This window comes from Rhinolophus hipposideros, assembly GCF_964194185.1.
Source record: "Rhinolophus hipposideros genome assembly, chromosome: 4".
NCBI lineage: Eukaryota > Metazoa > Chordata > Mammalia > Chiroptera > Rhinolophidae > Rhinolophus > Rhinolophus hipposideros.
The window spans coordinates 34819262-34844369 of NC_138050.1; the positions used below are offsets into that span (position 1 = coordinate 34819262).

The 25108-nt window shown below is 31.4% G+C and overlaps 1 protein-coding gene across 2 annotated transcripts in view; it reads right to left on the reverse strand.

The window, feature by feature from the left end:
- MICU3 (mitochondrial calcium uptake family member 3) overlaps positions 1–25108 on the reverse strand; it is an 80231-nt gene that overhangs the window by 25302 nt on the left and 29821 nt on the right. Inside the window, exons 4-9 of one of the 2 annotated variants that reach the window (XM_081047209.1) lie at positions 20396–20474; positions 16852–16899; positions 16184–16279; positions 14211–14293; positions 11553–11624; positions 8158–8196 (exon numbers count right to left, since the gene is read on the reverse strand). In XM_081047209.1, the coding sequence (XP_080903335.1) occupies positions 8158–8196; positions 11553–11624; positions 14211–14293; positions 16184–16279; positions 16852–16899; positions 20396–20474 (417 nt within the window). The remainder of the gene's footprint in view (positions 1–8157; positions 8197–11552; positions 11625–14210; positions 14294–16183; positions 16280–16851; positions 16900–20395; positions 20475–25108) is intronic. The other variant, XM_081047210.1, reaches the window with a different exon arrangement.

Below are 25108 nucleotides of genomic sequence, written 5' to 3' on the forward strand. Positions count from 1 at the left end.
ATAGCCACACTAGAGAAAGAAAATTTAAATTAATCCAAAACTTGTCAAGAAGAAACATGCCAGTTTAAGTCACTCAAAACTACTCAGGGATTTGATAGGTGTGTCTGTTGTGAATAGATAAGGTATATCTAATCTATTACCTGACAGAACACTAGTTTTAATCTCAGTACTGTCTAGTCTGAAAAATGTGGTATCAAGATTAAGAAGTGTAGTGTAATCTTGATATGAAAACACAGAACTACAAACTTAAGAGTTTGTAGACAGTCTATAAACTTACAAGTTTATAAAGACTTGGGTCTCTATAAACAAAAATAAGTAAATGCAGTTTCTGTCAGGATTTATCAGGGAAGATTTCATAGGTTCTCGGGCTTGGTGTTCTTATGGTTAACGTGAGAAGAAAACACTGCATAATATACTTAGGAATGAGTGGCTGATGATGAGAGAACTTTTATTTCTGTGTGTGTGTTAATTTTTTAAAAGTCCAATGCCACTAATAAAATTATAATGCACTTGAGAATTATTTTAAATATTTTTAAATTCATTATTAACTAGAAAATTCTGCCTACCGCCCGTATTTTAATAAAATCTTTTAAAAAAGTCAATAATACAGTAATTTAGCAGGAATCACTTATATGACATAGACATATTTAATATCATAAATGTAAATGTAGCAATATGACAGAGAATCTGCTCATCACTTCCTTTAGTAACTAAATAAGCTTTGACTGAACAGTTATAAACTAAATAAGTAAAATGAGCTGAGTATAGAATAAAGTTCATTTTCTTTACACAGGAATGGTAGAACCTCAATAAATGGTAGCTAGATTATAAATACTCTGCGAATATTATGTAAATAGTTCGAATGTGGATATATTTTTAAATTATAATTTAGAAAGTTAGTATATGATAAGGAAAGGAATTATCAAACCTATCAAACTAGAAAATAAGGCTTACTACACTAGTATTAGGAGGGTAACGACAATGATTTGCTATGTGAAGCCATGCCTCTTGCCTACTTTCAAACACTGGTCACCATCTCTCTCTAATCTTTCTATTTCTCTCTCTCTCTCTCTCTCTCTCTCACACACACACACACACACACACACACACACACAGATGACATTAGAAAAATATTTACAACATATTAAGGGATAAAATTAGTTTGACAAACTATATTGACATAGATCTCTACAGAAAAAATGTATTTTTGAACATAGAAAAGAGGTAAGTATGCTCAAACATACTGATTGAATGGAGGCATTAGAATATTTTTTTCTTCTTTTTACTCACTTATACTTTAAAATATTTTAAGAATGTATATTTATCACGATAATATACAACTTTTTACATAAAAAAGTCTTATTTAGAACATAACAACTTACTAGTCCCCTCCTACAGAAAGTTATCCCACTCTTTCTTTAGCTGCAAAGATGGAATTGTGATAGGATAAATAACTGAATTCCTGCAAGTGGCTATATTCGTTTTTGTTTTATCTTATACAGTCTTTTAAATTATAATGTTTCTGAAAGAAGGACATATTCTCACAGCAACTATGTCATGCCTTGTGTTAAATAAATACGTGATACATAATTAACAGGAAAAAATAGCCAATATATCAGTGATTTTCCTGGCAATGTCGTAGATTCCTATATGAGTGACTGCTAAGGAACAAATATTTAATTTTTAATGACTTGGATTGATGAAATTAAGAGTAAATTTTCATAACATGCAAAATTAGTAGAAAACTTTAACATCAGAAAAATAGGATATTTAAAATAAACTTAAAGTAGCCATAAAAATCAGAATAGATTGCGATAGCAAGAAATGCAAAGCAAATACAAAACCACAACATATGCATACAGGTTAAGGAAAGACTGATAGGGGAAAATGCCCAAATATAACTGAGCACTGTGATGGCTACAAAACAGGTATTAGAATGTTTGACATAAAAATAGTAAGAAAATTTGCGAAGACTTCTTGAAGACTTCTTCGTGTCCTTGATTACCATATGAGCTTTAAGCCTCCTTATCAGAGTATAAATCAGGTGTAGACCTTCATTAAAAGAGGTAAAAGAAGAGATGTCCAGAAGGACTTTAAAATAGATGGGACAGGTAAAATGATGTCCCGAATGTACTGTCTCCTATAAATATATATATTTTTAGCCTAAGTTTAGTCTGTTAATCGTAGAACTTCCCTAAACTTTGAAGGTTTGGTCAAGTATTCCCTATTGCACTTTTGGCTGACCCAAAGTAGGATCTTATCCAAGACATTCCATGATACTTACGATAGGAAGGAAGGAAGGAAGGCAGGGAGGGAGGGAGGAAAACACACCCTTAAACCAGTTCTTAAATAATCCACACAGATGCATTACAACCAATATATGCTCACAATATAAAATTACTAAACACAAAGAACATAAACTACCAAAGGTGAGAAGCAGCAAAAACAACAAACAATAGAACCAGACATGTAGACTTCAGATATTCAAATTATTAGATATGCAATACAAAATAAGTTTGTTAAGTTTAAAGAATATGAAGCTGTATTTGAAAGATTTTTCAGGAAAAACTGACAATCAATAATTATTAGGCTGATTAGAAAAAAACAAACAAATAAAACTTCTAGAAATAAAAAAATGGAACCACCAAAATTTAATACCATATTAAATATAGCTAGAGAGAGAGTTAGTGAACCAGACAATAATATGAATAAATTATACAGAATACAATGTGAAAAGATAAAAGTATGTCAAATTATTAAAGAGAAGTTTAGAGACATAGAAGAGAGCATGAATATTTATGAAAATAATAATAGAGAAAATGGGAAGAAACAATATTCAGAGGTACTGGCAGTGAATATTCAGGAATTAATGAAAGAAAATAATCATATTATTTGAGAAGCTAATAAATTTCATGGTAAGAGCAAAAAGAGACATACTACAGTAAAATTGTAGAATACCAAAGGCAAACAGAATCTTAAAAGTAGCAGAAAGATTAACTACAAAAGAATAATTAGACTCAGCTGACTTTTCAACTTCAGCAATGGAAACCAGAGGACTGGTATGATATAATTTGCTGAGAATAAATGTCAACATACAATAGTATATCTAATAAAACTATCTTTCAAAATAAGGACATGTACATATATTGAATCACTATGTTGTACACTTGAAACTAGTATGTTATATGTCAATTATATCTCAATTCTTAAAAGTAATAAAAATTTTAAAACCCAAATTCATAGAATCAAAACAGATTGGTGATTGTCAGAGGCAGTTGGGGGTGGTGGTGGGAGTGGGGAAATGGGTAAAGATGGTTAAAAGGTACCAACTTTCAGTTATAAGATAAATATGCCCTGGGGAATGCAATGTACAGCCTGGTGATTATTGTTAACAATACTGTATTGTATATTAGGAGCTGTTAAGAGAGTAGATCTTAAAAATTCTCATCACAAGAAAAAATATGTGTAACTATTTGAGGTGATGGATGTTAACTAAACTTACTGTGGTGATCATTTTACAATACATACATATATGAAGTTATGTTGTACACCTTAAACAAATACCATGTTATATGTCAATCACAGCTCAATAAAACTGGGGAGAAATAAGGGCAAAATAAGAGGGTTTTTAAATAAGGGCAAAATAAGAGGGTTTTTAAAAAAATTTACCAGTGGACACTCACTTGAGTATATACTTTGTGAGTATAAGCTTATGAGATTTAGGAAAGGTTGAGACTAAAGAGGGAATTAGTGAGTAAAGAATGGCAAATATATAAGTAATTATAAATAAACACTGATGGTATATATTTAAGAAGCCTAATTTGTGGATTAAAAGAAAGATAAACATTGTGCAATTTCAAGTACTCATGCCAGGAAGGGAATGAAAGATATTATAAGTAAAGCACTTTAAGACTCTATTTTTAAGAAAGAGAGTAAAGATATGGCCCAATTTAAAATTTTATTATTTTAAGTATACTTATTAAAATTTCCAAGAATAACTACATAGAGAATAGAAATATGATGAATGTCTTCTAAACTAATATAGAGGAAAGTAAAGAGAAAAATAATCTTCAGTTAATTCAGAAGAAGGTAGGAAAGAAGCATATAGAACAGGTAAAATAAACCCAAGTAAATTAGTAATCGCATTCATGTAAATTGACTAAATTTTCCAATTAAAAAGCAATATTATCAACCCAGATAGAAACAAAAACAAATATGCATAATATGCTTATAAAAAAGAGAAACCTAAAGATATAAAGAAAAAGAGAGGTTGAAAAATATGTACTAGGTTTCTTTTAACAAAAGGCTAGTAAATATCACCAATCTTCTCTGAGAATAACTGAAAAAGCTGCAATAATATAAAACAGATATATCTTCTTAATAGCATCTTCAAGACATTATTTTGTCTTTGATACTGTGTTGCACAATGGTGCAAAAGCAATGGTGGGTAAAACTGTTGGAAGCCTTAGACCAAAGCCATTATCTTCTTCAGTTCCACATAACCATATTAAAAAAAAAAATAAGCTTCACTTAAGAATGTACTTGCTGAAGAATAAACTTATAATTTTGTTAAACTGACTTTTGAGCACACATCTTTTTAATATTTGGTGGATGAAACTGGAAGTATGCAGAAGGCACTTCTGCCTACTGAAGTAATATAGTTGTCTTTAAAAAAAACATTTGTGTGACGGTTTGTATTGCTAAATGAAGTAGCCACTTTTTTCATGAGTAATCATTTTTACTTGAAAGAACAACAAATAGAGAAACCATGGTTGTTCAGACTTTGGTATTTGGCAGACATTATTTTGAAAATGAGCCAAGTGCGCCTGTCACTCCAAGGGAAATGACTGATCGTATTTGTTGCCAAAATAACATACTGCAACAGATTGAATGCAGAAGTATCTATGAGGAACCTGCTGTCCTTTATTATGCCAGACATTAAAGAGATTTGCAAAGAATGTAAAATTCCACTCTCCTCACTACATTTTTAAGTTACTTTTTATAAAAAAATGTTTATGTTAACGTGAGTTTTTAACTTTAACAATGAATATAAAAAATAAAAAATAAATATTTTTTTAATTTCTTGGTTTTATTTTCTAATATGGTAAACACAGATAGGTAAAACCAACATAATAAGCAAAAGCTCTTTTGGGTCCTCAATAATTTTCAACAATGTAAAGGCATCTGGAGACCAAAATGTTTGAGAACTGTTGCTTTACAGCAATAAAAGCAAATAAACTAGAACTAGATATAATAATGAAAATAGAATTGATAATCATAATGTTGAGCCAAAGAAGCAAGACACAGAAAACCTCATAATGTGATCTCATTAATATGAAGTACAAAAATGGGTAAAACTATGTTGCTTGTGATGCGTAAGTAGGTGGTAAAATTTAAAGCAAAGAAGTGATTTACATAAAAGTTATGCTTGTAGTTACCATTTAGGAGACAGGGAAGGATTATGATTGGAGAGACGTAAGAAGGGGCTTCTTATGGTATGACAATGGTTATTTTTGATCTATATGGTGGTTAAACTTTTATTATTTATTTTATTTACATTTTATCAACAGTAAATTTCTGAACTAAAATATATATTTTAAAAATCAGGGAACACTTCATCATCAGTAGATAAAAAAACAAAATAAAAAAACGTAAATTAGAAAAATAACACAAAATTTTAGTAAAAATAAAGGTAATATATTTATTCTAACAACAAAATAGATTTTAAGGCAAGAACATTTCTAGAGATCTAGGGATAATATATAATAGAAGATTCAATGCATTAAAAATATAAATATATTTTTATATAGCCAATAATGCTTCAAAATATACAAATTAAAAAAATAACAGAATTACAAGTAGAAATTGACAAGTCTATCACTGTAATGTATAATTTAACATACTAATTGACAGATCAAGCAGACAAAAACATTAGTAATGATATTTAAAACGTATAATTATCATGTTTGATCTAATATATATATAGATATATAGATATGTATCCTCTATCTTAGAAATATAATCTATATCCCAAGTTGGAAAATAAACAACTTTTCAAACACAGATCATTTAAGAATATTGACATTGTTTTAGTCCACAGAACAAGTCTCAACACATGTCAAAAATTAGTATAAAAATTGGTACATTTTCTGACTACAGTGGAAATAGGGTAACTAAGATAATCTTTATAAAACTTTAAAAAGTCACATAAGGCATGCCAGAATCAAATATAATTGACTTTTACATTATTTATTCTTTTGAATTTTTTGTATTTCTTTTCATTACTTTGGAAAGATAATCAAAGTTGGCTTTATGAAAAATATGGAAAAAATCAGAATTGCTTGTAACAGAAAAGATTATCAGGTAACTATCTTCATGAATACTAAAGCAAGAAATGTAACAAGAAATAATTTGACAGAACACTGGCAGAACCTACTTACTGTACGAGTGATTAAATTTTGGAACAGGTTATTACAGAAGCCACAAAATCTCTCCAGTATAAGTCAAGAGGGGCTCTGCCTTTCCTGAGAACTTCTTCCTAAAGGCAGCATCTTAGGTTATATTCAGCTCCATGAACTGGACTCAAATTAGATACTTTTTCATTCCAGTTGATCTACAACTCTAGGAACTAGCAGATAATTGCCAGTTAATGCATATTATACTGATATATTTGTGCAATAACATACATCAATGATATTTCATATAAATTTTCAGGTTGTCTGAATTGTTTTCTAATTTTAAATAAAATTTCCTTTTTTGCTTCATTTTTTTGGAAAATCATTTATGAGTTTAAAGGAAAAATATAAATTGCCACAATTGGAAAATAGCTCATACAATGACATATTAAATTAACAAAATAAATAATGAAGTCATAAGAATGAACATTTATTAAGTTTCACAGGGCATATGGCGTTATAATTTATGAGATTTTTCATCTTGCACATTCTTATAAATTTCTGAATTAAAAGAGAAATCTTTTTAAAATTTGAAGAAAATGGTAGACTTTATTTAAGGGGAAACAGTAGTAAATATTGTAGAAAAATTTAAAGTATCTCATAAGGGATCAAAACGATTAGTCCATCCTATGGGTCCCATGGACTTGGCTTGTTTTCCAACCCATTCCATGTCCAGTCCTTGTGACTTGGGCAAGAAGATATCTTAGGTTTATTTTAGGCTGAATCGGCGTCCAGCATGGGTTCAAATCTAGAACAGAATTAGGTTTTATAGTTTGGACTTTTGATTATCCAATACAGGAAGCAGCACAGCCACTTTTAGAGTTGTACAGTATAACTGGAACACTTTCAGCAGGATAATACTGAGTCAGTCACCCTGAATTCAAGGGCTTCCCTCAGGCAGAATTTGTATAATTTGAGGGATCCTTCTAACCTTGGAGAAATTAAATGAACTGTGCATGTTTACGAGTACATTCCAATGGAGTCATGGCCTATTCTTAGTTGTTTAATAGCCGGGATAATGAACAAGCTCCAACTTTCCCGGAGAAAGCAAAGAAGAAAGCTTAGCATGAAGAGAGTACATTTTGAAGATCATTTGCAGGAACTCTCAATTTTTTCAGGACAAGAAGAGTCTGCAAATCATAATCCTCTTTGAGAAATAACACGATACATAGATATATTAAACATATCAAATGTCATCTTACACCAGACTTTTGTATAGGCCATAAGCAGTGCCAGGCATCAAGGTTTTAGAAAAAACTGGGTAGAAATACTGAAAACTAAGAAGTCTATCCATTAATATACCTCTTCACTAGAATTGAGAAAAGAAAGTATCGGATGGGTAGATTTAGTTCTTAAAATATCTGAGTTCTGCAGGAGCATGGCCTGAAAATCTGCTCCATGATTTATATTTAACTCTTCCAATACTGCTGAAAATATAAAATTTCAATTGTTCTACGAGAGTTTTTGGTTGTTGTTCACTCATCTTTTCCTTATTTCAATCTGAATTTAAAGATATACAATTGCTCTGTAAATTTTAGTTGTCTCATAAATCTAGGAAGGAAATACAAAATTCACCTTATTATATTCAATAAATTCCTAAACATTTTCAACAGCAGATACAGCACTATATTACGAAATAACATTATCAAGTACAACCAGTGAGGGTTATTTACATAAAGAACATTTAAAGTATTGTACATACACTATTAGTAGGTGAATGGTATCCATAAAGTTGAACACGCTGACATAGAGCACAAAGGGCCAAATGAAGTGTCACATTTCAGAATGAACCCAAGTATCGCAAAAGAAAAAAAAGAAAAAGAGGACAAAATCATCAATTAGGAAGGGCAAATCATTATGTTACAGTCTATATAGAGCACACACACAATACAAGTGGGATAAATGTTAAAGATGAGCAGCAAAGTTTTAAAAATCTCATATAACTACACATTAAATGAATCTGTGCTCATTTCAACCATTTTCATTATAACTTTCTGATAGAACTATTGCTTCAAATAATATGCTCCTCAGAAGTATGCCATTTTATTTAGAGATGCTTCAGCAATTCTATATGGGATAGGGGGGAAATCTGGATATAGCAGCATGGCAGTGGAAATGGTATGAGAGACCTGTGGTGGAATCCTGTTCTCTTCTTATTAGTGCCATCACCACAGGCGAGTTAATGAATCTAAGATTTTCTCTTCTGTAAATAGGTCTGATACTTACCTGGGAGAAACATAATGAGGACTACATGGGAGTAACATTTATAGTGGCTATAGCAGAGAGCTCAGCACATAAATGTTACAAGAAATGTTATGTTCATTTCCCCATTTCCTTTTGAAGCAGTTTTAGTTTGGTATATAAATTTTTTAAATTTAGTTTTGATTTAATTTTGATGTAAATATTCAATTCAAAGTAGCTATGTGGTTCTACTAATTAAAAGAGAACTTTAGGTTTTACAATTAGCTAAACTTTTTGAATGTTTATTATATTTCAAGTACTGTTAAGTGACTACATTTTAGCTCATTTAAGCCCATAACAATCACATGTGGTCATTACTCCTATTATTCCCACGTACAAATGAAGAAACTGAGGCACAGCGAGGTTAAGGGCCTTGCTCAAGGTCACCTAGATAACAATGAATCAGCAGAGCTAATATTCAAACCCTGAAAATCTGGCTCCTGAGCCTGTGCTACCCTGTCTCTCTAATGAAATCCATACATTTTCACTCTAAATTTCAGTTTCAAAACTCAAAAATCTCATCAGTTCATACTTGCAAGTATTCAAAATGTGACTATTACTAACAAGTTACCACTAATTGTCATGATTGTTAAACATAGTACAAATATTAGGAATGAGCTCTCTTGTCCTAGAGTGCTGAGGCTGTACTAGCGATTATTTCTGAATTGTTTTCAGGAATAGTCTGATAGCTAACTTATGTAAATGATATTTCAGGAGCACTAATTAAACTATGTAAGATAAACACACCTCATGTACCTGTGGAGGTCAATGATTAAGCATTCCTTTACATAAAACAAGTTATATATTATTTGTAAGTTATTTTTATCTATACTTTAAAACAAGTCTCCTTCTCCATATATTTGCTAGGGAATGCTTCATTGACCTATAGGCATACAAAATATACAATTCAGTATATTGATATGTAAGATTTCACAATTCAAATAGACTTTCTCCAGTTAATCCAAGTTAATGAGGTTTTACTCCATCACTATTATAACTATTTGCATTAAATCACTGTTAAATTTACTTTACTTGGGCTACAAGGAATCTCAGAGTCAATTTTTGCGCTGACACTGTAGGTTTTCCCAGTGTGGGTTATCTGCTATTATTTCTCCCTTTCCCCTCCCTTTGTCACTTGACTTATGCATTTTAGTAAATATTAATGAATAGAATAGTATTGTATTTTTACTGGAAGATCCATAAATCCTTTCTGGAAGTAGTATAAATAAACAAATAAAACAAATTTCTATCCACTGAAATATGATCTACTTTATTACTAAGGTTTATGAAGATTAATTAACATAATTCAACCTCTTAAATGATATTTATGAACAACTTGTCTATCCAGTTAATTATAGTTAATCTATCAAAATTAAAATAACTGTTTGCTCTTTCAATATATTACATTATCTACAGAAAATAAAATTTATGAAGGTATTTAATTCTCTAGTGTTATTTGCTAATACTCTAAAAAATTGCAATTACGGGGCTAATTCGTATAGGATTTATTGATTACAATTTGAAAACCACGGGACCTGAATTAGAAAACTCTTTAATGCCCCTTTAATACTTGGCTAACATTACAATCAGCTCTTTGAGTTTTTTAAGTGTCTTCCATAACCTTTGCCAATTAGTATACTGAGTGGTTAAAAAAATACTGATCATGTATCAGTCAAATATCCTATGAAATAATACGTAGTGCATAATCCCAATACTCTGCTTTTATTAATATAAATATAAATACACATTTCAAAAATCTATCGGGATTGAATGTGGCACCCATCTGCTACAGATAATGTTTTTTTTAAAAAAACTAATACATATCCTTATAACAATGAGAATAAGAAAAAAATGTAACTCTCTGACATTAATTATTTAATTTCTGGTAGACCAATGCAAACCACTAATTTGCAAATGAAATAATTATTATTTACATGCCAAGAAAATTCACCATGTTTCTGCTATTTAAGTATTAGATAAAAAAATATGCTATAGTGGGTAAAAGTGCAGATTTTGGAGCTGGCCAGCCATAGGTTAAAATCTTGGCTTGCCGTTTAAAAGCTATGTAATTTTGGACAAGATACTTAACCTTTCCAACTATTAGTTTCCTCATCTATAATTACAGCTAATAAGAGAACTTGGGTAGTTTAATTGAGAAATTGCATGCAAAGCATCTAGGATAGCGCCTGATAGTAAGGTCTAGTAAAGTGTCAGTACCTGGTTGTTATTTTTTATTATGTGAACCTAGAATATTGTTAGGCTGAAGTACTTGGGACAAGCAAAAAAGATATCTGGTAGGAAAACGGAGTGAAATGTTGCTTAACTCTACCTTCAGAATTAGATGAAAACATCACTATCTCAGAAGAAGAATCTATAATCTATATTTCTAAGATGAAAACATCACTATCCCAGAAGAAGAATCGATAATCTATATTTCTAAGAATGCAAAAATACGTATCATTTCCTTGTTTTCGCTTCAACATTCATATTGTTATAGTACCATTAAATTCACTCACATGTGTAATTAAATCTTTGCAATTCGTCTTTAAATTTTTACATGCATAATGATCTGCATTAATCTATTATATGATATACCCTTCAAATCTCATGGGTAACAACAATATGAATAAAAATGATTTAATGAATGTAATATGGATACAGATGTTTAATATCAATAGTTGATATAAATATTGATATTGATGCATATAAATACTGAAGCAATTTTTCTACATAAGAACTTTAGAAAGTTTTCAAGGGACAGCTCCAAAGCTACAGACTTTGTTCACTGTTTTTCAACATGAATAAAGTAATTCTTACCTAGAAAACCCACCTGAAACTACTATAAATTATTCTTACCAGTATTGCACGCTTTTCTTCATCTCCTTTAGTTTCCCTCTTTTCATTCTTTTTCCTGAATATCTCTTGAAGCTGGAAATGAAACCAATCAAGAATCAAATATCAAACATGAATTTCTGGGTACATATCTACCGTGCTATGCTAGGTATGTTCAAAAAACAAAGAAAACTGCGTTATCCATGAATGACATTAAAATTACTGTCAGATATATTTTCAGATATATTTTCTGATACCAATTTTCTTTCTGAGAAAAAGAAAATACATCCTTTGTTATTAGCAACCCATGGTTAAGTTAAATGTACAAAATTACAGTTTTACTTTATCTCTAAGACACAAAGCCATGGAGCCTGTGACATACACATAGAAAGGGATGAAGCCCACTGAGGTATAAAGTCACTGGAATAGAATTCAGGGTCTCTGGCTTCAAGCTCATCGTTAGTCACACATGAATTTTATGGTGGTGAAGTGGTCACTCAACCCTCTCTTGGCTCCAATTTGCTCATAAATGAAATGAGGATGGGCCAGATGACCTCTAAGGTCTTTTTAAGGTAACTGAGCATTGTGGTGGGAACATGGATTCTGCACATATAGCCCCTTGAGCAAGTTACTCCAATTATTTAAGGATTGTTTTCCACATCAGGAACATGGAGATAATGCCTTACCTTATAGGAAATTTTTTTTTCTCCAGCTTTATTGAGGCATAATAGACAGGTCTTATAAGAATGTTGTGCAGAGTAAATATTACAAGTAATTATGTAGCATACTGCCTGTTATATAGTAACTTCTCAGTAAATGTTAGCTATTATTATAAATGGTATTATTCCTTCTTTAAAATCCTACTTTACAAATGGAAACCTAATCCTACCTCTATTAAGTTTTCTGACGAGGTCATTGTATAATATGAACAGCTATGTCAACTCTTCATTTCATTTTGTATGGCAATAATTGAAAGTCAAATAAAATGCTATTACCTCCCAAAATGTGCAATAACAATTAAAAATACAGTATAAAATATACATTTATTAACACATAAATTTATTTCCAATTTTTCTTAGTGAACAGAGTTTTTTTTAGCAAAGGTTGTTACTAATTACTTATAAACAGGCATGAGAAGCATAGATTTTAGACCTCTAGAAATAATTTAGCAGAACTCCTCCTTTTGCTTTCAGGGACTCTTTGCTATTTACAAACAAAAAACAAACAAACACAAAACATGACATATGAGGCAGCAGTACAGCCATTGCAAAGAGTAAACCACTGCTTTAAAGCAAGGGCAGCTTTTATAAGAGTGTCCAACAGTATTCCAAAAGATATCTATATAGGCAACTATCAAAAGTTGAGTGAGTTCCTTCCAAGTCAGTCGTTAAACCAGTGGGGTGGAACTTGGCAGTGTTGCCATAGAAAATTTACTGAAAATCATTTTGCTTTCTAGGACCATTACAAGAGTCGTAAAATACAGGTGTGCACTACCAAAACAAAACTGTGTTAAACTAAATCTGTCCACTCAAGGACGTGAGGAACATACTTCTGTGATTCCAGTGAACTGAAAACTCTCACCCTCTACCATCCTGAAAGTCACTAGAATGAGGGGTCCTTCATTGTTCCAGCTCCAATGGCTTGGCCCAGGTACTGTACACAGCTAAGGGCTACGTGGGTATGAGATTAGGTATGAGATTACTCTGCTTGCTTCCTTTTGAATGACTACTAATTAGCTTTTGACAAGGATTTTTTATCTCTTCTCTTTCCTACCATGGAAAAGAAGATTTCATAGTTTCTCTGAAAAAAATACTATGCTGTTGAAGAGGTTTTCTGAGGGATTTTTAATGGCTTGCTACAAAGGAGAAATAGAAAACAAAATGGCTACTTATGTCATCTTTCCCTTTTCTTTTTACTAGGAGAGTATACGTGAATATAGAGTTGAACATAAATGCTAAGATTAGACCTTGTTAATAGAAGGAATAAACTAATGTTAATCTCTATTTTGGAGGAAAAAAACAGAATAGGTCTTTTGCTTCAGAAGTAGATGCAGGATACATGGGTAAAAAGAAATAGAAACATTCTGAAAGGCGGGCTCAGGGGATATGATGAATGAGCAGCTGATGAAGTGGCCAGGCCAGTACCAACATTGGACCAATCAGGTGAAAAAGATGGAAAGGCAAATACCTAAGAGCAGTCTTACTACTCCCACTTTAGATCACCCTTTGGTCAAAGACAGATGGGAATAGAAAAATGGGAACAAGACTGGAATACAAAGCAGTAATGAGTGAAAGAAAAAAGTTGGAACAAAAATCATAAATTCTATAATGAGAAGGAAGGGAAATTCCTGTGGCTGAGTTATGATTAGGTGGCTGAAATGATGGGGACTGACTATTAACGGGGCAGGATTGCCTGTTATCCACCCAATGTGAAATTTTTGACACATGTTAAACTTTCAGAAAATGTGTAAACGACTAAAATCATCTTTATATACTGAATATAATTTATATTTTTATAATGTAAAGATTATTTAAAGTATGTAAGAATACACTTATTTATTAAATTAAGGTGAAAGCATAAAATTTTCACTTTCTTCTACAAAAATATTCAAAATAATGTAAAAATATAAAAATATAAGCAATATTTAATTATTGTTAAAAATGCAGTATAGAATATACATACCACCAAAAATTCCTTTTTATCCACCATCTCATTGCCATCCGTGTCAAACATGTTGAAAGCTATTCTAAAGCCTGCATGTGGCTCTGCCAGAAAAAAAAGAAAAGTATTTGTGCAGTGTGAAAATGTTTTTAAAGAACAAAATCTGTATTAGCTATAAAGTTATTCATAGTTTATACAGAAATACTTTCTTTAACAAAAAAATTAAAAGGAATATGTTACTATTAGTTAAATGTAATAAAAGTTGTATATAAGTACACATATTGCTGCTTCATATATTAGAAACAGAATTGATAATACACTTCAAAAGTACTTGTGTGATACTTGTTGCATAGCATTGAAAGTAAAATTTGACTACCTTCCTTTCAAAAATAAATATTTCTTTTCCTTATCCAAAGTCTGTCAGTTTGTTTAAAAGGAACGTATCAGCTCATCACATATGAAATATTTTCAGTATGTTCAACTACTAAGAACAGAAGAAAAAATGAAAATACGACACAATGGACCATCCAAATTTTTGAGAAAATTATAATGGACATGACCTATGAAAATAAATGTCAAGCATGAGAGATTACATATTTGAGTTTAAACTTCTAGAGGCTTCAAAAACAGAAATATGAAAGTTTGAATAATTAATTCCCAATTTCCCCCAGAATACAAGAAAGTATTGTTTTTCTGAGAAAGACAAACTTTCAAACCCTATGAACTGCTTTAATTTTATGAACTCCAGAATGAGGTTCAATCCCTTTCCTTTTTTCACTTCTAAAGCATAAAGAAGAAAATCTGGACAAAAGTAAACTTGAATGTGTCCTTCAAAGAGCAGCTCAGTGTACATGATTTTTTCCCCCCCAAACAGTTGACCTACTCTTTTGAGATGACTGGCAAAACATTAAAAATGGGACCTCCCACAGATACACTTGCTACTAACTGTTTGGAAGTCTTAACCTTGCAAAAGAGAAGCATACAGACATACTTTATTAACCAGTAACAGCTGTCTTTGAAAATAGAGAAAACGGAAGCCAGTCTTTTATGCAAGTTCATCTCTTGCATGTATTTTAGGAATCTAAACTTACTATCATGATTATTCACTTGAGAAAGAAACAAAAAATTATAACATTTTTGATAATCAAGTTTTAAGCTTTAAACAGATCTTGAAAATACACATAGAAAGGAAGTCCTTAAAAACATCATTTGGAAGGAAAAATGAAGTTAAAATAATAAAAAGTAAAGAGAAAACCATAGACAGGTAACAGATTATCTAACTCACTTCCTGCCAGCCCTCTATTCACATTTTTCTTGGTTTTAACCTAAACACATCCATAATTTTAAAATTCAAGCTTACAGAAGTTTCTAAGATGGGTCCAAAAGAAGATTCACAGCATCCAAAGATTCTAACTTTTCCACAGCAAGCAAAACCCACTATATGTGTTTTTTCCAACACCCTTAAATCATATCCTGTCCTGCCTGAACAAGCGGCTTTCTTAACCAGTTCTATTTTACTCTAACATATCACTCTGCTGGTTTAGATACTTATAACTTCTAATTTTGCATCCAACGTTGTTCTGACTAACACGGTAAGTTTTAACAAGTCTCTGAGGCACTCTTTGGCAACCACTCCAATAACTTTCATTTATCATTGATTAGATTTGAATCATCATAATTTTTGTTTCCATACATCTCCACAATTGTTAATTCCACTAGGGATATTTTCATCCATTCCTTTTTTCACTCATTCACCAACTATGTTTGGAGAGGCTACCATGTGTCAGAGACCATTCTTAATACAGAAATGGACAAAAAAGATAAAATCTTTACCATCATGGGCCTTGCATTCAAGTGTGGTGAGACAGACAAGAATGTGTAAACCAATAAACAAACACTTTCAAATAATTTAAGTGCTATGAAGAAAATAAAACATTGTGGAGGGATAAAAAGAGAGAGATGGGAGAGGGAGCTATATTAGGGAAGATGCTCACGTAAGGATTCTCTAAGAATTCTCATTTCAAAGGAAAGCTGAATGATGTTTATTATCATGAGGCTGTTGATGCAGAGGGAGCAGAAAGTACAATTTCCTGAGGTGGGAATAAAGGCACAGAAAGGTCAGGTGGCTGGAGTGCAGTGAACTATAGCAGGCAAGTTCCACCATTACGCGCAATGCAATTTAATTGAAAACCTTAGTAAACTCTTTACATAGTTCATAAAAACTACTGCATATGAAAGGAAGAGAATCACAAAACTGTTTTAGGATGCAGGAAAGGTATTCTGATAGACTCACTAGTTAAAAGCCTCCTTCTTTCACACTAGTCTTGTTGAGAATGTGATTTGAATGAATAGAGCAGGAAATTTACAAATCATTCCATGTCCTGAACTTTAGTCTCTCATGTAGATTAAACCACAGGGATTGATAAATGATTATTAAATTGACAATTTATGAGCATTTTACTACTGTATTGTAAGCCATAATATTTATAGTTTTGACTCTTGTTATGCCATGCTTAGCATTTTCCGTGGGCATTTAGACAAAACTGCATGGATTGATCTAAAGTGATTTTCAATAGTAAGAGAATCTAACAATGACTTGTTTTCCAAGATTCTGATTAAAAAAGAAACTTGCATCCAAAATATATTTAATGAGGACACTTACTTGTTAAAATACATAAAAGAAAAAGATATTCTGTGTAAGAAATCACACCTAGAAGAAAAAATGTATTAGTTATGCCATATATATTACTTTTTCTTATCAAGTAAAATATTCTTATAACAGTAATAAGTAATATTAATAAAGGACTTACAGTTTTAAAGAATATGTTAAGTATTGTTTTAAATGATACTAAACTATTATCATAAATGATAGCAAAAGAAGCAACAAAATTAATTTTACTTTGTTTCACGTTTTTATAGAAACCCATATAAAATTTCCATTAATGATTCCAGAGATAGTGGCAAAAAAATATCAAAATTATAATGTTTACTTATGGCTGTAACTTTTAAACTTGTTGCTAGTTTTCAGTACACAAATCTAACAAAATAAAAAACTTGGAAATGGTTAACACTGTAAAGTACTTAATTACCTCTTAGTAATACTTGAATGAAACATTTAGATATTCATGCTTAGAATTTTAATTTTTGTATTACATTAAAAAAACAAAATTCTGCAGTTGTCCCTTTTCTGCTTTCAAGTCATTATTATTGATGAATTTAATGCTTCTTAAATGTAATCTAAGAAGATTTTATTTCAATTGAACTGAATGGCTGATACTTTCTGTATATTGCAACCTGAGATTTCTGTCACCCCAGAATTACAAACTTTAAAAGGAGTTTGAAGTAAATAAAAATATACATTCTGTCACTCAAATTCTTGTTTTTGGAGTTAATACACCAAATTAGAATTAATGCCTTAATTGACTTGCCAAGTGGATCCTGAGAAAATTAAAATCAGAAATAAGCCAATAACAATTATCCAGACATCAGATAGTCCTGATATTTGGGAAGAGGGTATAAAAAATCCTTACATAATCAGATTGTGAACTTTAAACCTCCATTTTACCTGATGCTCTTTGAGGCTACCCTCTTTGTTACAGAACAAAGAGGAGTCACTGTCAGGCAGTTTGTCAGAAGGGAACAAGCTAGGAGGCCCTGAAAGCATTCCCTTCTTTTGTTTATACTAGAATATTGTGACCTATAGACATAGTTCTGGTTGATTGCCATGAATGTTATGGGAGAAAGATTCTGGAACGGTCAATGCATATAAAGATACAATACTTAGATTCCATGGGGATCCCTCAAAAAAAAAAAAAAGAAAAAAGAAAAAAGAAAGCATAAATGCAGGAAGAAAAAACGGAAACTGGATGAGGAATAGGCTGTCTGTTTCCACAATCCCATTTTACTGACTTGTTCTATTTGATTTGGTGGAATACACCAAAGAGATGTTGGTTGGTATAAAAAAGTTTAATAACTGCTACACATCTTTTATTTGATAATTAACTCAAGATTTTGTTCATTGAAGGATTACTTAACATAATTACTTAACGTGATCATAATTATCATGGTAGGCACTTGTCTGTAGGACTAAATGGTTTTTGAAGTTGTGTAATTCACAGGGAAGGAGACAAAGTAACACATGATATAATCAGTAAAAATGGTTCAGGAAAAGAGAAAATACTATACTAAATATACACTGTGGATTCTTAAAGCTTTCCAAAAAAATACGTAAAACTGTTAAACTAACTCTTTAATTTCTGTTAAGGCCACTTAGGGTTAAAAACAAAACAGCAATAAATGCTAAGCATATAGTTATGTTGCAATCTTTAGAAAAAAAGGATGCCAAGATGCTAACTAGGTTTCTTTTGAAAATTCAATTTTAAAAAATTCTAAGGGAAGTCCTTTAAAAGCATTACACTACTTAGTTCCTATATTATGATATATTACAGTTGGCTGTTATAACTAAGACGATGGTTTCATAAATGTTGAATACCAATTAATTTTTTGTAAAATTGAATAACATTTTCTTGCTAGGTAATATTTTAAGCAGATAAAATTCATCTGTAAATTAATCTTAAATAGCTCAAAAGATTTAGCTTTAAAATTCCTCTGCCACCGAATCCGTTATAAAAAAAGCAAGGGCTCTCTGTAACTCTCTACTTTACCTAATCTAGTGGTTCTGAAACTTTTTGGGTACATGGATTACCTAGATAAGCCAATCAGTATGACAGATCTGCACTGTCTTACAGGGTAGCCATTGGCTATACATAGCTATTTAAGATTAAAATAATTAAAATAAAATAAAATTTAAAAATTAATTCCCCAGTTACAGTTTCAATATTTCAGGTCCTTAACTTAATAGCCACATTAGGCTACCGGTTACCATATGAGACAATACAGAAATACAACACGTACATTACTGCAGACAGTTCTTCTGAATAACACTGAATAGATCATCTTCCTCGAAAAAAAACATGTATATAATTTAAGGAGAATCGAGAGAAACCTAAACCCAAGGTTTCCAGATTTAACCCTCCCTTTAACTAAAAAGAATTTCCTTCTTCCATGCATTTCTTTTTCTCAGATTATATTTGATCTAATTTGCATTGCCCATGATAGGTATTAAGGAAATATTTTTTTAAATTGACCAATTTACCTAATCGGTCTGAGCTTTAAATTTTCCTGATCTTATCATCCCCCTCTAAAATTTGAATTGCAATCTTTAAGACAATTTCCAGGAAAAAATTTCTAAGAGCTTTAAAGATACATTGGCCCAGATTTCACAAAGATTTTAAAACCCTAGTTATGAAAAGCCTCCAATAAAAGATAAGGTGTCTCTTCCTTTCAGATTCCATGAGAACCATGTGGAAGCAATTTGAATTTCTAATTCTTCTTAGATAAGACGTATGGATTATAACTACTCCTTTAAAGTATTTGTCTTCATGCCAAATGTATTTTCAAACCAATGTCAGTTAAAATGGATGAAAAAGAAAAAGGTAACTTTATGTAATTCAGTATTTTTATTCTGTCTATTCTCATACTTGAGAATATAAAAAGGTATACTTCAAAGAAACATTCCTTTTTAAGATTAAATGAATCTTAAATATTTTATTAATTAGGTTTTGCTATAAATATGTACAAAAAGTACACTGTAAAAGAAAATTGCAATAAGAGTCATATAATTTGATTGCAAGGAAATTACGAATTAATGAAATAAGTTAGATATATAGATATGGATACTAGAGCAAGTTGAAAAAGGTGAATTTTGCAGTGAGCATTATTTTTAAAAGAAACGTGTTCAAATTGAGTAGCCAAAGACATATATATTCAGTAAGTTTTCATATTGATTAAATTAAAGCTGTAATTCCCTAGAAATAAAATGGACATTTGAGATCAATATTTTTGAAAAATGCTTTCTGTGGGTAAATATAGCCTATGGTTATCAATATGGTTAAAAATGTTTTTATGTATAAAAGTTCACTTTGTCGTAAAATATTTGGAATATATAAATAATATATATAAAAAGTAAAATAACAACCACCTTTAATCCCATTACCTAGAAACTATTAATATTTTGGTGTTTTTCTCTATGCACACATACACACAGTTGTAAAATTATTTTTAAGTATTAGGAAAATATGTATATGTGAATAGTACAAGTAATTTGTGTCAATATTAAAATGCGTTAAGTACTCATGTTAACTTACCTCTTTCTTTAAGATTTCGAAAGAGCTTTGATGATCCTTTCCAAACTGGTGGTGTTTCTGAGAGCATCTGATTTAACTCCTATGACATAAGGTACCAAGATACTGATTGATAGGTAAACCGGTGCTTATAAAATAGATCAAAAATATTTAAATGCCTATGCAAAAAAAATTATCCACTCAGAGGACCAGAGACATGGCTATTTTTATCCTATTCTATACCTGTGGTTCATTCAACCACAAACCCAATATTTGCTCATAGTCCAAACATAAACTAAACAATAAAGATGCTACATGAAATTCAATTAGACTACCAAAAATTTCAGATAAATTTTATAATTGGAATAACATATATATGATGTTTAAATTAAGATACAACTGAATTTAAGTTCTGGAATCAGTTAGAAAAGGACAGTTTCATGAAAGATTTCCTAATTAAGGTTGGAGATGATTACCTGGCTTCACTCACTGTCCATTCTCTGTAACCCTCTTGGCTTAAGGGGCCTTTGTGGTAGAAGTAAATGGACAAAAGATTATATTGGGAAGGAATGAAAAGTATTTTAATAGTGACTCAAAGAATGATGACATGAGATGAAGTGGGAGGACAGGGGTATGGAGTTATTGTGGACACTGTTTCAATGTTTTTTTCTTTTTTCCTAATTTCAACTTGAACATTCAGTACAGAACACAGACTTCAATTACTGATTAGTCAGTTTCCTTTTTAATCAAAGTATCACAGTTGGGAGGGGGGAACTATTTTGGATAATTTTAAACATTTGAATCACTGCTCAGATACTATAACAATTTTGAATTTATTATACATGCTGTATTAAAAATAAGTGAAAATTATAATTTGGTTAAATGTGAAGGAAATTATTAAAGGATTTGGTGAGATAACTTGAAATAACTTGAAATTCAAAAATTAGTCTACTAGACTGGATTAAGAAACTGGTACATTTATACAATGGAGCATTACTCAGCCATAAAGAATGAAATCTTACCATTTGCAATGATATGGATGGACCTACAGAACATTATGCTAAGTGAAATAAGTCAGTCGGAGAAAGACAAATACCATATGATCTCACTTATATGTGGAATCTAAAGATCTGAATAAACAGGCAAAGTAAACAGAAATAGTTTCGGAAATATAGAGGAAAAACTGATGGTTGCTAGATGGGAGGGGGGTCGGGATAAGGAAGAAGGGGAAGGGATTAGACAGCATAAATTTGTAACTACAATATTGCCACGGGGATATGAAAGACAATTTGGGGAATATAATCAATAATGTTGTAAAGATTTTGTAAGGTGTCACATGTCTTATTAGGGAGACCACTTCATAGACGATGTAGATGCTTGACCACTGGGCTGTACACCTGAAGCTGAAGCTAAATAATATTGTATGTCAACTATAATGTAATATATATATAGTCATGGGATATGGAGTACAGCATAGGGAATAGAGTCAATGGAATTGTAATAGATACCATGTTTCCCCGAAAATAAGACCTAGCTAGACAATCAGCTAATGTGTCTTTTGGAGCAAAAATTAATATAAGACCTGGTATTATATATTATATTATGTATCATATCATATCATATGATGTCATACGACCCACTCTTATATTATAGTAAAATAAGACCGGGTCTTATATTAATTTTTGCTCCAAAAGACGCAGTAGGTCTGGCTAGGTCTTATTTTTGGGGAAACACAGTATATACAATGTCAGAAGCATAGTAGCTTGGGGGAAGGGGTTATCTCTTTGTGAGGGGTGAAATGTCTATTATTTGTTTTGTACACTTGAAACTAATAATAAAAAAATAAAATTAAAATTAAAAATATTAGTCTACTAAATAACACACTGTAAAAAAACTAGAAACCACTTCTATTTAGTGGTTTGCTTCTTGCTACTCAAAATGTGGTTCCCCAATAGCCCAGGCATCATTACTAAGGAGCTTGTTAAAAATGCAGAATCTCAATTCCCATCCCAGAACTGCTGAATCAGAAACTGTATTTTTAACAAGACCTGTGGGTGATTTTTATGCACATTCAAGATTGAGAAATACTTTAGACAAACCCTTCCTGATGCAGCTGTACCTAAAAATGTTCTGTGATATTTATAAACTATCTTTTCCATTATAAGGCAGAATTGCCATGCAAATAAGGAATCCTTGTATGCCAAAGGCAAGAGAGGTATTTTTAGGGGATTTATGGACTCCCTGAATCCCATCTGTGAATCCTGGCTTTCATTTCTTTCACAGTGTTATCTCTGCACTGCAGGTAACAGATGCCACCAGGCAATGGGTAGCAATGGCACAGACGTAAAAATTCACGTATGAATAATGAGAAGCTGTGATATTTATTGTCTAAACAACAGTAAACTCATAAATATTTCTGTTAGAGCAATAGATTAAATAAAACATTTTGAATGCATTTTATATACTTTAATTTATACCATCTCTATTATGTAAATATTAACAAAGAGATGTTAATATTTTAAATGTTTCCATGTATTCGACTTAAACTCAGTTACAGTTTACGACCAAAAAGTCCTAGCTACCTTTTATTAAATGCCCTCTATGTGGCTGGTAGTGGGCTAATAACAATATCTCATTTCATTTTAGTAGACAATCATTATTATGTATATTTCACTGTCATAAAGAAGATAAGTAACTCACCCACGGTCACACAACTAGTGAATGACTGGCCAGATTCTTACTGATTCTAAGCACTTTATTTTAGTAATAATTTAGTTTCCTCTGGTCTAGATCATCCAACTGACACACTGATTTTCTCTGTCTTCTGTTAACTTTAAGGACTTTTACATTTTATTAAAATCTGTATTTCCACTCACGCTGGGAATCTCTCCCCACCGCCAGTGCCTATCTTTGTCTCTCATATGCGTACATATACTGGCCAATCTATTAATAACTATGTTTGTCCATTTTTTTCTTATTGAGCTGATCAACTTTTCTATATTGGTTTACCAGAGTTTTATATAACTACAAGATACTTCAGCTTTTCCGTTAATATCTTGCAATTCTCCCATCTGTCATACATTTTTTAATATTGTTGATACTGTCTTTTGGAGTGCCAAAGGTTTTGATATTTAACTTAGTAAAATTTGCACTAATTTCCTTGAGTTTTGCGTTATGTGTACTGTCTAACAAAACCTCCCAGGCCCCTCAGTTTGCTTTTAATATATCAGAATTATTGTTTGCCCAAAATCAGAACTTAATCCATCTGAAATTTGCTGTTGTATAGGGTTGTCAGTTTGAGATCTAATTTTACCTGCCCCCATGTTGGAAAGACTATTGTTCCAATACCTAAAGGCCAATCCTTTCTCCAATGATTTATAGATCTTCTCACACATGCCTGGATCTGTTTCTGGACTCTGAGTCTGTTACTTTGATCTAATTAAAAAAATTCTTATACTGATACAATACTATTTTAATTATTATAATACTATTATCAATCTTATATGGAACAAACAAACCCAATTGTTTTCATCCCAATTTCTCCCCACTTCTTCCTTTTCAGAGTTGTTCTGAAAATTCTGGGTCCTTACTCCTCTAAATGAATGTTTATAAACATGATATATTTCTGTGTTTACTCATATCTTTTTAAAAATATGATAACATTTTTCACCTTCGTTAGGAATCTAAGTATCTAATAATTTTTGTTGCTATTATAAAATGTATCTTATTTGATAGTAGTTTCAAATTGCTATTGCTGGTACAGAAACATTTTATTAACTTTGGTTCACAGATGTTACATCCAGAAGCAACCTTGCTAAACTTTTACTAAATTTGAATAAATTTGAAATCTATGTATTTTTACATTTTTCTCTCAATCGTGTTGTTTGCTACTGTTCCAGTCCTTTTTTTTTCCGTCATACTACAAGGTATAGGCTGAATTGTGTCTGCCTCAACGTCACACTTGAAGTCATAACTCTCCGTACCGCAGAATGCGACTGTACTTGGAGATAGGGCCTTTAAAAAGATAATTCAGGTTATTAAATGAGGCCATTATGGTGGGCCCTAATTCAATGACTGGTCTCTATAGTAAAAAGAGATTATGAAATAGACACGCACAGAGGAAACATGTGAAAATGGCAGTGGGAGAAAACGGCCATCTACGCCAAGGAGAGAGACCTCAGAAGAAACCAACCCTACAACACCTTGTTCTTAGACTTCCAACCTCCTGCACTATGAAAAAATAAATTTGTGCTGTTTAAGCCACTCAGACTGTTTAGTTGTTATGGCAGCCCTAGCAAATTAATGCACTACAATGGCTTACACCTGTAGGAAAAGAGTTGAGTAGTAGTTGTGAGAGCTGACTATATGGATTATATCTAATTTTATAGAGTACCTCAAGTTTCACAAGTAAATTGGATGTTTGCTGTAGGCTTTTGGAGGATTCTTTTTAACTGGTTAAGGAAGTTCCCTAGGTTACTAGGCTAATACTGCTTCCTCTTTTTACATTGAAGTTTATAATACATATAAAAGTACAAAAAAGAATATAATACATATAAAAGTACAAAAAAGAATATATGTAAAATTTAAAGTTAGAAATTGTTAAGAAATAGAAAATAACCAGTACATTAGAAGCCTCTTTGCACCCCTCACTGATGATGTTCCCCTCCATCTCCCCAGAGGTAAATACTATCTTGAGTTTTATATTTCTCATTCCTTAGTTTTCCTACCTATGAATGT